General features: G+C 44.3%; 1 protein-coding gene across 5 annotated transcripts in view; it reads left to right on the plus strand.

The window, feature by feature from the left end:
* Positions 1-7,506: 7,506 nt before the first annotated feature.
* The window catches only part of aadat (aminoadipate aminotransferase), a 54,549-nt gene continuing 46,291 nt past the window's right edge, over positions 7,507-15,764 (plus strand). Inside the window, exons 1-2 of one of the 5 annotated variants that reach the window (XM_055632323.1) lie at positions 7,507-7,594; positions 9,878-9,999. In XM_055632323.1, the coding sequence (XP_055488298.1) occupies positions 9,933-9,999 (67 nt within the window). In that variant the 5' untranslated portion in view covers positions 7,507-7,594; positions 9,878-9,932. Of the gene's footprint in view, positions 7,607-7,673; positions 7,693-7,925; positions 8,059-9,877; positions 10,000-15,764 lie in introns of those variants that run through there. The other 4 variants (XM_055632322.1, XM_055632324.1, XM_055632325.1 and 1 more) reach the window with 4 other exon arrangements.

Here is a 15,764-nt window from a genome sequence, read left to right on the forward strand (position 1 = left end):
ATCCCAAAGACATGCAGGTTTGTAAGTTAATTGACCTCTGTAAATTTCTGACCTCATTCACTCCCTACACTGTAACATGGAACTAGTATGAACGGGAGATTGATATTTGCATGGACTCGTTGGGCCGAAGGTCCTGTTTCCATGCAGTATCTCTAAACTATAAACCCTAAACTTTTGAACGGACCTCTCGTAAGCTAGGGTATAGGCCCGATTTTCCAATCGACCCTGTTGCACTCCTTGCACTTTTCTTTATCTACTCTTTCCCTGTATCTGCAGTGCCATATTCTGCACTGTTTCTTTTCTCTCATTGTATTACTTGTCGTACTTGCGTATGGTTTGCTTTTACTCATGTATGTTAGGATTTGCTTGGACAGCTCTCGAACATAATAAACTAATACCAATACCAATACGGAAGGAGCAGAAAGTCACGCAAGGAAGCCAATTGTGGATGATCAGCCATGATCACATTGAATGGTGGTGCTGGCTCGTAGGGCCGAATGGCCTACTTCTGCACCTATTGTCTATTGGCAATTCCTCCTTCATACATGTGCGACATTTTAGCAGTGCTATTAAATGAGTCCTTTTCCCACCCAACCCCCTGCACCTTCCACAAAATTGTCAATGATTTAAAATTTGCAATTACTTGCATGCTACTCAACACTAATCCTATCTCAGCAACTATGAACTTCGATGCACTGCTCTTTGATTGCACCATAGACTTCAATTTTATGCTGCTATGGTTACCTAGTGTCATGATTATTCATTTATTGCATTCATTATTATATATTGGCTGTGTTTTGTAGCGCAAACACATGGTTGGGTAGCGGTAGAATTACTGCCTTACAGCGGCAGAGACCCGAGTTCGATCCTGACTATGGGGGCTGTCTGTACGGAGTTTGTAGGCTCTCCCTGAGGCTGCGTGGGTTTTCTCCAGGTGCTCCAGTTTCCTCCCACATCCCAAAGATAGAAACATAGAAAATAGGTGCTTGAGTAGGCTATTCGGCCCTTTGAGCCAGCACCGCCATTCAATATGATCATGGCTGATCATCCAAAATCAGTACCCCATTCTGGCTTTTTCCCCATATCCCTTGATTCCCTTAGACTGAAAAGCAAAATCTAACTCTCTCTTGAAAACTTCCAGTGAACTTGCCTCCAGATGTGCAGGTTTGTATGTTGGTTGGCTTTGGTAAAAGATTGTAAATTGCCCCTAGTGTGTAGGATAGTACTAGTATACGGGTGATGGCTGGTCGGCACAGACTCGGTGGACCGAAAGGCCTGTTTCCATACTGTATCCCTACATTAAACTAAACTAAAGGGCCTGTTATGGTGCAGCGAGTAAGAATTTCATTGTCCCGTTGCCAGTACATATGACTATCAAACAGTCTTGATTCTTGACTTGACAATTACTGTTGATTAATGTCTGATGATTTAGTTTCCACTAGCCTTCAGCATAGTATTCCAGACCATCACAACGTACAGATTAAACAAAACATCACCTTGTCAATCTGCTTCTTTGTCCATGACTTAAATCTGCACTCTTTATCTTTTTGGCCATGGCCACCTTTCGACTTTAGAGATACAGCGCAGATACGGGCCCTTCGGCACACCGAGTCCACGCCGACCAGCAATCACCCTGTACACTAGCACTATCCTACACACATGGAACAATTTACAATTTTACCAAAGCCAATTAACCAACCAAGCTGTACGTCTTTGGAGTGTGGGAGAAAACCGGAACACACAGTGAAAACCCATGTGGTCACAGGGAGAAGGTATAAACTCTGTGTAGACAGCACCCATAGTCAGGATCAAACGCGGGTCTCTGGTGCTGTCGTCTTCTTCTATCGAGTCCATCGTGTTACATATGGACATATTGAGTATAGGAGCAGGGAGGTTCTACTGCAGTTGTACAGGGTCTTGGTGAGACCACACCTGGAGTATTGCATACAGTTTTGGTCTCCAAATCTGAGGAAGGACATTATTGCCATAGAGGGAGTGCAGAGACGGTTCACCAGACTGATTCCTGGGATGTCAGGACTGTCTTATGAAGAAAGACTGGATAGACTTGGTTTATACTCTCTAGAATTTAGGCGATTGAGAGGGGATCTTATAGAAACTTACAAAATTCTTAAGGGGTTGGACAGGCGAGATGCAGGAAGATTGTTCCCAATGTTGGGGAAGTCCAGGACAAGGGGTCACAGCTTAAGGATAAGGGGGAAATCCTTTAAAACCAAGATGAGAATAACTTTTTTCACACAGAGAGTGGTGAATCTCTGGAACTCTCTGCCACAGAGGGTAGTTAAGGCCAGTTCATCGGCTATATTTAAGAGGGAGTTAGATGTGGCCCTTGTGGCTAAGGGGATCAGGGGGTATGGAGAGAAAGCAGGTACGGGATACTGAGTTGGATGATCAGCCATGATCATATTGAATGGCGGTGCAGGCTCGAAGGGCTGAATGGCCTACTGCTGCACCTACTTTCTATGTTTCTATATGTTGACCTCACTGTCATCGTCTGTCTTGAAAAGGACACAAGCTTCCGGCGACAATCAGAGGGAGCCAGCAGCAACTCTACTGCTGTGCCATTGTAAGGCCCCTTATTTACTTTATTTATTTTTCTACTTTATTTCTTCCCTTTTATTTCTCCTTATTTACTCTCAAAACATGCTTTGAATGCATGTTTTAATTCTTTTCTGCTCTAAGAAAGATCTCATATTCCGCTGAAATAAAGTGTTTCATCCCCAAATCCATTCTATTAAATCCTCAGGGCTCTTTCTCTGAGCATAATATCCTAAAAAACTATTCTCCTATTTATAAAGCCAAGGATCTCATCTATCTGATTAATAACCTTATCAACTTTCCCTGCCATCCTTAAAGGCTTCTAATCATATATCACTTAGGCTTCTTTATTCTTGCACTCGTTTAAAATTTGTGCCATTTGATTTATAATACTTCACATTCTCTCCACAAGAAGGTGTCACTTTACAACATTTTGCATTAAATTTCATCTACTGAATGTCAGCCAAGCTCTTTATATCCGTTTGATGTTTGCCATCCTCTTTCTCGCTGTTTATTAACACGTCTGAGTTTCATATCACCTTCAAGCTTCCAAATGAGCCCAGAAACAGCAGTGGTCTCGTATTGCTATATTATGGTTATTAATTTATTATTGTCACACGTACCATAATACAGTGAAAACTATGTTTGCGTTTTATCCAGTCAAATCACACAATGCATGAGGACACTCAAACTATTACACAGGTCATTCAGAGAAGGTTATTAATGGTCAGGGGCCACAGTCTAAGAATAAAGGGGAGATCATTTAAAACTGAGATGAGAAAAAACGTTTTCACCCAGAGAGTTGTGAATTTGTGGAATTCTCTGCCACAGAAGGCAGTAGAGGCCAATTCACTGGATGAAATTAAAAAAGAGTTAGATAGAGCTCTAGGGGCTAGCAAAATCAAGGGATATGTGGAGAAGGCAGGCACGGGTTACTGATTGTGGATGATCAGCCATGATCACAATGAATGGTGGTGCTGGCTCGAAGGGCCAAATGGCCTCCTCCTGCACTTATTTTCTATCTTTTTATCTATCTATGTCAACGGTTCTTTATTGTAAGATGTACATACGTACAGTGAAATTCTTTCTTTGCATACTGTTCAGTAATATATTGCCATACTTAAACCTCGATTAGAATAAAATGTATAGAAATAGTCCACTGAGACTGCATGCAACAGTCGCCAGGTTTTGGCGATTCAAAATATGTGATTTAAAATACCAGAGTGTAAAATGCACTGTGGCAGTGTCATAACATTACAGCTACAGAGAAAGTACAGATTTTAAAAAGTGTAAGGGATGCAATGAGACAGATTGGGAGATCAGATCTACACCCTTAGCTTATGAGAGGTCCACTCAGTAGCCTGATAACATTTATTGTCTTTCCAGTGACTGGATAGCATGCAACAAAAGCTTTTCACTGCACCTCGGTACACATGACAATAAACTAAACTAACAGCAGGAGAAAGTTGTCTCCGAATAACGCGGATTTCAAGCTTTTATATTTTCTGCCCGATCAAAGAGGGGAGAAGAGGAAATGATCAGGGTGAAATAGTCCTTGATTATATTAGCTGCTTTCCTGAAGCAACACGAAGAACAGATGTAGATGGGAGGGAGGTTGGTTTGTGTGATGGACTGGCCATGTGCACAACTCTCTGCAATTTCTTACTGCCTAGGGTTGCTGTGATGCATCACAACAGGACTTGGAGACATGCCTATGATCAATCAATATTGCTGATTTGATCCTTTGTCTGGCTTTGCTATTGCTAACCCGATCCGTAATCCATGTCAGGTTTCCACTATGCCATCTGGTGGTGTGCAAGCAGCCATGCTTTCAGTTTAACCTATGACTTCAAGCCTATAGTACCTGTTGCTATAGTCTCTGTATGTATTCTTATTAAAGTACTTATTATGAAGTTCAACGACTCAGTGTTATCAGTACTTCATACAATTCCGAACTTCCTTCGTCGTCTGAGGAAGGAGAGGCATTAAAGTACTTTCTTGGTCATAGCTTCAATTTTTCAAAACTATTGGGGTTATTCATTTATTATTTTTTTGTTTATCATATATTATATTATAATGCCTTCTTTCTCTTCTTCTTGCGAATGAAACATAAACCAAAGGAATAGTTAGATCTGAAGCTGGGTGTTAAGCAGCCAGGTTATTGTCTCTGCGTCAATGTCTGCCAGGCCCTGAGCTCCATTTGGTGGGTGGTAGAGCGGGCACCCAGAGATGACATGGTTGGCTGTCTGTTGTTCTGCTCTGCATTCAAATGGCGGTGTCCCCATCTCCACATGCTGGCATTGAAACGCCCAACTCCAGTACCAAGTCTGTTGAGTTTCATACCACTTCAAGTAGCGTGCAAGGCCACCAAATTCAAGTGCAGTTTCATACCACGTCAAGCAGGATGCAAGACCACCAAATTCAAGTGCAGTTTCATACCATTTCAAGCAGGGTGCAAGGCCACCACATTCAAATGCCGTTTCATGCCATTTCATGCAGGGTGCAAAGCCACCAAATTCAAATGCCGTTTCATGTCATTTCATGCAGGGTGCAAAGCCACCACATTCAAATGCAGTTTCATACTATTTCAAGCAGGGTGAAACCACCATAAAACCACACAAAGCACCACAAAACACCATACTCACAGTTCAGTAGACATTCAGTGTGTTCAGTTGATTCACAGCTCAGACAGAGTCGTGACCTCTCCCTCCCCCATCTTGCAGAGACTGAGCCACACCCACACTTCCGGGTTTAAAATCCCATCGGAAGGGGCGTGACTTTCATGGCATGATTGACAGGAGAGAGATTGTTGGGAAGAATCCTCTGCACCTGATGAGCGTAGGGGAACTGAGTAAGATGGCCAAAAATCACAGCAGTAAGTGGTAGCGTTTTATCTAAAATCAATATACGTGCAAACAGGAAGTTGTCAAGTAACCACCACCAACAGCCATTTGCAGTGCTTCACTTCAAACCAACCACCACCAACAGCCTGTTTCCGCGCTGTATCTCGGCAACCTTGTTTTGCATAGGGGCCGGGACGCATGTCTGTGAGCGGATGGCGGGCCACATCTATCACATGTACACTTGGATCCCACCCCCATCCTGCCCCGGATGGCAGGCATCAAATCACGTGTTCACAGGTAAACAAGAATGCTGGAGAAACTCAGCGGGTGAGACAGCTTCATGCAATCCTTGCATGTCTCACCTGCTGAGTTCCCCCAGCATTTTTGTCTACCTTCGATTTTTCCAGCATCTGCACTTCTTTCTTAAACGTGTCGGGGCGCTGCTGCTCGGGTAATCCGGCCGCTGCTCAGGGCACTCAGCGGTCCGGATGATTACGGGTAAAAAAATCCACCTGCGGGCCGGATGATTTCGGGTTACGGGCCGCATTCGGCCCAGAGGCCGTAGGTTGCAGACCCCAGTAGCTCTAAATTAAGCTAAACTAAACTACACAATCAAGTGTATTTTTTAAGGAGGCTAAAGTCATTTAATATCTGTCAACCCCTACTGTGCAGTGTCTACCATTCAGTGGTGGCCAGTGCTCTGTTTTTTGCTGTGGCCTGTTGGGGAGAAGGCGCCCAAATAGCGGACAAAAACAGACTGGATAAGCTGATCAGGAAGGCCGGCTCAGTGGTTGGGGCAGAGCAACTAACGGTCAAGCAGGTGGCAGAGGCCAGAACTCTGAAAAAACTAGGCTCAATAATGACCAACCCCACTCACCCACTCCACGCCCTGAAGGTGATCAAGTGCAGCATCTTCAGTCAGAGACTGATTGCACCAATGTGCAAAACGGAGAGACATAGGAAGTCTTGTATACCAGCTGCTATAAGGTTTTATAATGCACAAAAATTTTAACTTATTATGTATTGAAGATATCTGTTGAAATGTGTGGTGTTATGTCTGTCTTGAAGCTGTTGTGACACTGTAATTTCCTGTAAAGGATTATTAAAGGTTATTCTATTCAAACTCAAGCACAATAGATAGCAAACTGGGACTTGGAGTGGGGTATTACAGCTGCTTGATAGTTTAGAGATACAGAATGGAAACAGGCCCTTCGGCCCACCGAGTTCACGCTGACCAATGATACATCCGTTCACACTAGTTCTATGTTAGCTCACTTTCTCAATCTCTCCTGACACACTAGGGGCGATTTACAGCAGCCAATTAACCTGCAATCCCGCACGTCTTTGGGATGTGGGATGTAATTGGAGCGCCTGGAGGAAGCCCACAGGGTGACAGGGAAGAATGTACACACTCCACGCAGGATGAGGTCAGGGTCAAACCCGGGTCTCTGGTGCTGTGAGGCAGCAGTTCTATCTACTGTGCTGTCATAAACTTTTCAGGTTAGCACCCTTCTTCAGACTGAGGATTTACAAGGATGTTGCCAAGACTTCGAGGGGTCTTCAGGAGAGGTTAAGCAGGCTAGAACTCTATTCCTTGGAGCGCAGGAGGGCGAGAGGTATTATTATAGATGTATATAATCTTGAAAGGAATAGAAAGGGTGAATGCAAGGAGTCTTTTACCCAGGTAGGGAAATCAAGAACCAGAGGACAAAGGTTTAAGATGAGGGGAGAAAAATGGAATAGGAACCTGAGGGGCAACTTTTTGTATATGAAAGGGTACTAGGTGTACGGAAGAGAATGCCGGAGAAGGTAGTTGAGACAACACAACGATCACAACATTTAAAAAAACATTTGGACAGGTACATGGATAGGGTAGGTTTGGAGAAATATGGACCAAAGTGGGACTAGTGTAGATGGGGCATCTTGGTCGGTATGGGCAAGTTGGGATGAAGGGCCTGTTTCCACACTGTATGACTCTCTGGCAAGTTGGGATGAAGGGCCTGTTTCCACGCTGAATGACCCTGTGACTAGCAGGTTCAAAGCGGTATGATCATTCATTTCCACTTTAATAAACTACATGTTGCATAATCGGTGTGTTGCACAAGCGGTGTGGGCTGTGCATTTAAGCTGGATGCGGTTCCTGCCTCCTCCCCTTGGAGCGCAGTCGTTCGGCGGTGGCGGTGAGCGGAGGCCCTGTATGTATGTATGTATGTATGTATGTGTATGTATGAGTGAGAGCGCGGATCGGAGATGGGGGGCCGGAGCCGGTGCAGGGGAGAGCGGCCGAAGAGGGGTTTGTAGCGCTGTATGCAAAGTGCAGTGCGAGTGTGGGTGTCTGCTCCCAACACAGACCACGGCTTAGCCCCGGGGCTGCATGCATGCATGGACCTTATAGTCAGTCTGTGGTGGCTTTCATGTCCCTAAATGGTCCTGGTCACAGTCGCAGCCTTTGCTGACTGGTTTGGAGATTTCCCACAGCTGTCCAATCCGCCACTTGCTTTACGGGGGTGGGATAGTAATATCTGTTTTGAAACATTTATTTCAGGGATTTCTATTCATCTCGCTGTGCAAGAAACAGCAATTATTACCGTGGGCTGCACTTCATCCACTGTCTGAGAGCTTGGTGTTCTTATTTTGGCGCATCTAGCTGCCTGCTCTGGTAAAACAAAATCATATGTTTGCGTTTTACGATAAGTGCTGGAGTAACTCAGCGGGTCAGGCAGCATCTGTGGAGGACGTGGGCAGGTGATGTTTCGAGGTCGGGACCCTTCAATACTTGATTGTACTTTTAGTTTGTAAAGACCAGCATTTTTTAAATAATGCATTTGGTTGGAGATATGTGAGGTGGTGGGGCAGGTGGTTCTCAGGGAAATTAGTGAAATAGAGGCAGTGCCCTGATATAGAGGGGCTTTTATCAGGCAGCCAACCATCCTCTCACCAACTAGATCACTGTCCTGACCTAACATCAGGATGGCACAGCGGTAGAGAACAGGGTTCGATCCTGACTATAGGTGCTGCCTGTACGGAGTTTATACGCTTTCCTTGTGACCATGTGGGTTTTCTCCAGGTGCTCTGGTTTCCTCCCACACTCCAAAGTTGTACAGGTTTGTGGGCTAATTAACTTTGGTTAAATTGTAAATTGTCGTTGATGTGCTTGTGTGTTTGTGCGGGATAGTGCTAGTGTGCGGAGATTGCTGGTCGGCACGGGCTTGGTGGGCCGAATGCCCTGTTTCAGTGCTGTACTAAAACTAAATCTATCCCATTGGAGACCCTCGGATTATTTTTAATTGTTCTTTACTGGATTTTATCTTGCAATAAACCTTATACCCTGTATCCTGCATCTGTACTGTGGATGGCTTGGATGTGACCATGTATAGTATTGTCACTGACTGGATGGCATACAACAAAAAAGCATTTAACTATACATGTGACAATAATAGACTAAACTAACTGAATGTATGTTTCTCCTGCTGTGTCAAGGAACTGCAGTTATACAGTGAGCCGCATTTCATCCTCGGAGAGCTTGTTGCTTTTTGGCTTGTACTGCTGCCTGCTTTGGTTAAAATTTCAATGGTTTGTGTTTGACAACCTTGGCCATGCGGACGGTTGGAATTTTGGGCTTGTCACATTTGCCTGCATTTGTTGCATAGCCCTCTGAACCCTCCTTAGTCAGAGCATGGTGAATCTGTGGAATTAATTGCCACAGACGGCTGTGGTGGCCGATAGGATATTTTTAAAGTAGGGATTGACAGGTTCTTCATTAGTAAGGGTAGCAAAGGTTATGGGGAGAAGGCAGGAGAGGGGGGATGAGAGGGAAAGGTAGATCAGCCATGATTGAATGGTGGAGTTCACACCATGGGCCGAATGGCCTAATTCTGCTCCCATGACATTTAGCCCTTTGTATCCATATATCAGTCCAAACTCTTTTGAGAGTAATTGTATCTGCTTCCACACCTTCCTCTGCCAAAACATTCCTGGCTACCCTCTTAGTGAACAAATTGTCACTAAGGTCCATTTTAAATCTCTCCTCACTCACCTTCTTCAGGTAACAGCTCTGCTGCTAATTTAGTTTAGCAATACAGTATGGAAATAGGCCCTTCGACCCACTGAGTTCCATGTTATCCCACTTTCACATCCACTCCCTGCACACTAGCGGCATCTTACAGAGGCCAGTTAACCTACAAATCCGCATGTCTTTGGGATGCGGGAGGGAACCGGAGCGCCCGGAGAAAGCCCATGCAGTCATGTGGAAAACGTATAAACTCCACACAGACAGCACCAGAGGTCAGAATCGAACCTGGCTCTCTGGCGCTGTGTGGCAGCAGCTCTACCCGCTGCACTACTGTGCTGCCCTGGTTGACTTCACTGCTTTTCCCAGGGAAATCAACACTGCGACCTCTCACTAAGAAAGGCACTGGTTAAAAAAATGTATGCTGGAATGACGACCTTATTCAATAACCAGGTTTCTCTCTCCACAGGTTTAGTTCAACTGTCTCAGTCCATTAGCTCATATCGTAAACCTTCATCATTATCATGAACTACTCACGATATATCAATGCAGTGAGTGCAGCTCGAAAAATATCGCCCATCAGAGCATTGAGTAAGTTTTGCTGATAGCCTTGCATGAAAAGTGGTTGCATTTAAAACAGCTTAAAGTTATAGTTATAAGAACTTCATAAGTTATAGGAACTGACTTAGGCCATTCGGGCTATAAGTCTACACTGCCATGCATTTATTGTTGATCTATTTTTCCCTCTCAACCTCATTCTCCTGCCTTCTCCCTGTAACCTTTGACGCCCTCAAGAACCCAGTGCAGACAAGAACCAACCTCCCTCCCATTGACTCCATTTACACCTCGCGCAGCCACGGCAAGGCCACCAGCATAATCAAGAATGAGTCTGACCCCGGTCACTCCCTCTTCTCCCCTCTCCCACCAGGCAAGAGGCAATTATATCCAGAGATTCACCACTGTCGGACTGTGTGTGTGCGTGCGTGTTGTCGTCCCCTACGGCATCATAGTTAGCGATAACAATCGTTAAACCCCTGCCTTGGTTCAATTTCATTCCTGACCCTGCATCTCAACCACATTCCTCCCAGATCCATGTGCTTGCATGGTTTAGCTGTGTATTGCTGGCTTTGTGGGCCATTGCCACAACCAGCACCAGGGTCACGAGAGTTGGCTGAAATCCAGAACGTTGACCACAGTCTTGGATGAGCTATAAGGAGTGGTTGGCCAGGCTAGGACTTTATACCTTGGAGCGCAGGAGGCTGAGTTGTCATCTTATAGAGGTGTATAACATCATGAGGGGAATAGATAGGGTGAATGCGGAGTCTTTTACCCACGGTAGGAGAATCAAAAACATATCTTTAAGTGAAGAAGGATGAAAGTGAACACAAACCTGAGAGGCAGCCTTTTCACTCAGAGGGCGGTGGGTAGATGGAACAAACTGCCAGAAGAGGTAGTTAGACCAGATACAATAACAGCGTATAAAAGACACTTGGACAGTTACATGCGTCGGAAAGGTTTAGGGGGGATATGGGCCAAACATCAGAAAATGGGACTAACTTGGATGGGGCACCTTGGTCAGCATTTGGACTAATTGGGCCAAAGAGCCTGTTTCTTAGATGTCATTATCATATCTGTTTCTACCACCACCCCAGGCAGCAAGTTGCAGGCACCACCATCCTCTTTGTAAAAGAATATTTGCCCTGCACATCTCCTTTGCCCATCTTTCCTTACAGCCCACTAGTCTTTGACGTTTCCAACTGAGCCATACAGCACCTGCTTTCCAAGACCCCTCTGTTCTACAACAACTACCATTCACTGTGAAGGTCCTGCCTTGGTTTGACTTCCCAAAATCCAACACCCCGCACTAATCTGCATTGAACTCCATCAACCATTCCTCAGCCCACATGCCCAACTGATCATACCTGGGTCTGTGGCACTGCAAGGCATCAGCTCTGCCGCTGCACCACTGACCCACTGAGTTGTACCAGCAATCTGTGCCCAACTCTGCTTGCATGAATTCTCAGGGCTCAGAATGGCAGGCAAACCACAGTAAAATGTGGATTCCTGTCATCTTGAAGAAGCTTTGATGTTGATCCCTGTCTTCCCAACACACAAACATTTTATAAATACCTTCATCTAACAGTTTTATCTTATATCATAAACAGTATTAATCTAGTATACCGGTAATCAAATCTGAAGAACGGTCCCATCCTGAAATGTCATCTGTCCATTCCTCTACAGATGCTGCCTGAGCAGTTGAGTTTCTTCAGTACTTTGTGTTTTTCTCAAAATGCCAATATTTGCATTTTCTAGTGTCAAGTTTGGTTCAGAGATACTGCGCGGAAACAGGCCCTTTGGCCCACCGAGCCCGCACCAACCTGTGATCCCCGCACATTAACACTATCCTACACATACTAGGGACTATTTACATTTTATACCAGGCCAATTAACCTAAAAATCTGTACGTCTTTGGATTGTGGGATGAAGCCGAAGATCTCTGAGAAAACCCACGTAGGTCACGGTGAGTGTGTACAAACTCCATACAGACAAGAGCCTGTTGTCAGGATCGAACCTGGGTCCTTGGTGCTTTAAGGCAGCAACTCTACCACTGCGCCACAGGATTAAATTTCAGTTTTTAGTTTAGTTAAGTTCATTATTGTCATGTGTGCCGTGTTCTGGTTCACTAGGCCAGATTTCTAGGTTGCTAGTCCAATAATTAACAACTGTTAAGTTATGACTGCTTCTAATTTACAATCCATAGCACATTGTTTAAACCAGAATTCACTCTGGTCATGTATTAAAATGATGACACTTAGCTTTCTATTCCGATCTGGAAGGAATGTAATCTCATGATAAAGTTGCTGCATACATGCTGTTAAGAATAGCAATGATCGTCAGGTGCTGAGGTAAATATTAATACACAAAAATACATGGATCAGCTGCACTTTTGAGATTTGGGTTCCTTTTGTAATAGGCTAGTCACTAACACCAAGGTCAAGCACACCTCCAATGTATAAATGTTACCTTGATTATATATCCTGTCTCCTGTAAACCCCATAGAGTCGTACAGCACAGAAACAGGCCCCTTGTCCAACTCACCCATGCCGAATAAGATGCCCCATTTAAGCTAGTACCATTTGCCTATATTTGGCCAATATCACTCTAAACCTGTCTTATCTATGTACCTGTCCAAGTGTCTTTTAAATGCTGTGTAGTACCTGCCTCAACTACCTCCTACAGGCAGCTCATTCCATACACCCACCTCTTTCTGAGTGAAAACATTGCCCACAGGTTCCTATTAAATCTTTCCCCTCTCACCTTGAACCTATGTCCCCATCTTGGGTAAGAGTGTATGTACAGTCACCCTTTCTATTTCTCTCATGATTTCATACATCCCTACAAGATCACCCCTCAGCATCTTACGCCCCAAGGAATAAAGTTCCAGCCTGCCCAACTTCTCCCTATAGCTCAGGCCCTCAAAGTCCTGGCAACACATTCATAAATCTTCAGTCTGAAGAATGGTCCCAACCCAAAAAAGGCAGCACAGTAGGTAGAGCTGGTGCATCACAGTGCCACAGACCTGGGTTTGATCCTGACCTCAGATGCTATCTGTGTTGGAGTTTGTACATTCTCACTGTGGAAACCACGTAGTTTTCCTCTGGGTGCTCCGGTTTCCTCCCACATCCCTATTACCTGTAGGTTTGTAGGTTAATTAGCCTCTGTAAATTATCCGTAGTGAGCGGATGAGAACGTGGGGATGTGATAAATCTGTTGTGAACGATGTGCTGCAAGGCCTTTTTCCATGCTGTATCTCTAAACCAAACGAGTACCCAGTCTGACGAAGGGTCAGAACCCAAAGATCATCTGTCCATTACCTTCCACAGATGCTGCCTGAATTGCTGAGATCCTCCAACAGTTTATTTTGCTCAGGACTCCAGCATCTGCAGTCTCGTGTGCCTCCAATTAGTAATTATCGCATATACATTCTTTCAAGTGTCTTGCATTTCTTTCCACTTTCTCAGTTGAATTCATGTTCGTAAGTTATAGGAGCAGAATTAGGCCATTCGACCCATTGAGTCCACTCTGCCATTCACTTGTGGCTGATCAATCTTCCCTCACAAAACCACTCTCCTGCCTTCTCCCTATAATCTCACTCTGGTCATGTATTAAAATGATGACACTTGGCTTTCTGTTCTGTAGTCTTATGATAAAGTGGCTGTAAACATGCCATTACAAGTAGTAATGATCAACAGGTGCTGAGGTAAATATTATAACACAAAAAAAAATGGAAAAGCTGAACTTTAGACATTTGGGCTACTTGTGTAAATAGGCTACTCACTAACATCCAATACAAGTACACCTCTGATGTATACATGTTACCTTGATTATATACCCTGGTCTTCTGTAAAGACTCATACAGAGTCAAACAGCACAGAACCAGGCTCTTCATCCAACTTATCCATGACCATTGAGTCTACTCCGAGATTCAATCATGGCTGATCAATCTTTCCCTCGCAACCCATTCTCCTGCCTTTTCCCCATAACCTATGACACCCGTACTAATTAAGAATCTGCCAATCGCCGCTTCAAAAAATATCTAATGTCCTCTACAGACTTCTGTGGCAATGAATTCCATAAATTTGCTACCATCTGACTAAAGAAATTCCTCCTCATCTACATTCTAAAAGTATGTATTTTTATTCTGAGGCTGTGCCCTCTGGTCCTCGACTCTCTCACTAGTAGAAACATTCTCTCCACATCCATTCTGCCAGGCTTTTCACTATTCCGTAAGTTTTAATGAGGTCCTCCCCTCCCCCCCCCCCCCCTCATTCTTCTAAACTCCAGCGAGTACAGGCCCAGTGCCGTTAAACGCTCATCATATTTTAACCCAATCATCCCTAGGATCATTCTCGTAAACCTCCTCTGAACTTCTTTCCTATCCATGTACTGTTCCAAGTGTCTTTTAAGTGTTGTGTAGTACCTGCCTCAACTGCCTGCTTTGACAGCTCATTCCATATACCTACCACCCTCCAAGTGAAAAAGTTGCCTCTCAGGTTCCCATTAAATCTTTCTCCTCTCACTTTAAACCCATGTCCTCTGGTTCCAATGCCAGCACATTCCTCCTCAGATATGGGGCCCAAACCTGCTCGCAGTACTCCAAATGTGGCCCGACTAGTGCCTTAAAAACCCTCCGCTCAATTCTCTTGTGTAAAAAAAAAAAAAAAAGCCTCAGCTTTACACCCCTGTTTTTACATTCTAGTCCTCTCAAAATAAATGCTAACATTGCATTTACCTTCCTGCCAACGTCAATGAACTGTGCATACATCTCTTCAAATATTTCACTAGTTAATTTACACCTCCTTTAACCAAGCACGTCACACTTGCCAGCATGCAACGTCCACAGTCTTGTGTCTATCTACTGCACTGGACAGTTCACCTGAAGTCTATTACCACTCTCTTCGCTTTGCTCCAGACTTTGGTATTGCGTCCCTTGTACCCAAGTCCAATTAATCAAGTTAGTCAAACCTAATTTAATGATTCAATCCCAGCTTTCATTTATTAAGCAAGGTATTTCAAAGTGCAATTAAACTTTGTCACAGATTAATACCTGTAGGTTAAACCACCACTGACAAGCTATCAGACCGGTAAATTAAAGATAGACACAAAATACCTCAGCAGGTCAGGCAGCATCTCTGGAGAACATGGATAGGTGACTTTTCAGGTTGAGATGCTGCCTGACCTGTTGAGTTACTCCAACATTTAGTGCCTACATTTGGTATAAACAGTGTCTGCTGTTCCTTTATTATTACATCTAGGCCAGTAATTTAGGTCTAATTTTCCCCTTTTTAGTGTAAAGACCACTTTAATTTTGTTTCCTCTCTCCTCCTTTTTTCCTTCCTCCGCAAGAAATTGCAGAGTGTGGACGCAGCCTAGACCATTACACAACCCAACCTTGCTTCCATTGATGCCATCTACACTTCACGCTGCCTCGTCAAGGCCACCAACATAATCAAGGACCAGTCTCACCCTGGACACTCCTTCTTCTCCCCTCTCCCAGCAGGCAAGAGGTACAGAAGTGTGAAAAAGCACACCTCCAGATTCAGGGTCAGTTTCTTCCCAGCTGTTATCAGGCGACTGAACCAACTATCGCCAACGAGAGAGTGGTCCTGAACTCCCTTCTCCCTCATGAAATATTCTTGGATAATCTTTAATCAGACTTTATCTAGCACTAATCCTTATTCCCTTTATCCTGCATCTGTACACTGTGGATGGCTTAATTGTAATCGTATAGTATGTTGTTGTTTAGCTGACTGGGCAGCATACAATACAAAACATTTCACTGTACCTAGTTACAC

The sequence above is a fragment of the Leucoraja erinacea genome, chromosome 3 (genome assembly GCF_028641065.1).
Source record: "Leucoraja erinacea ecotype New England chromosome 3, Leri_hhj_1, whole genome shotgun sequence".
NCBI classification, from domain to species: Eukaryota; Metazoa; Chordata; class Chondrichthyes; order Rajiformes; family Rajidae; genus Leucoraja; species Leucoraja erinaceus.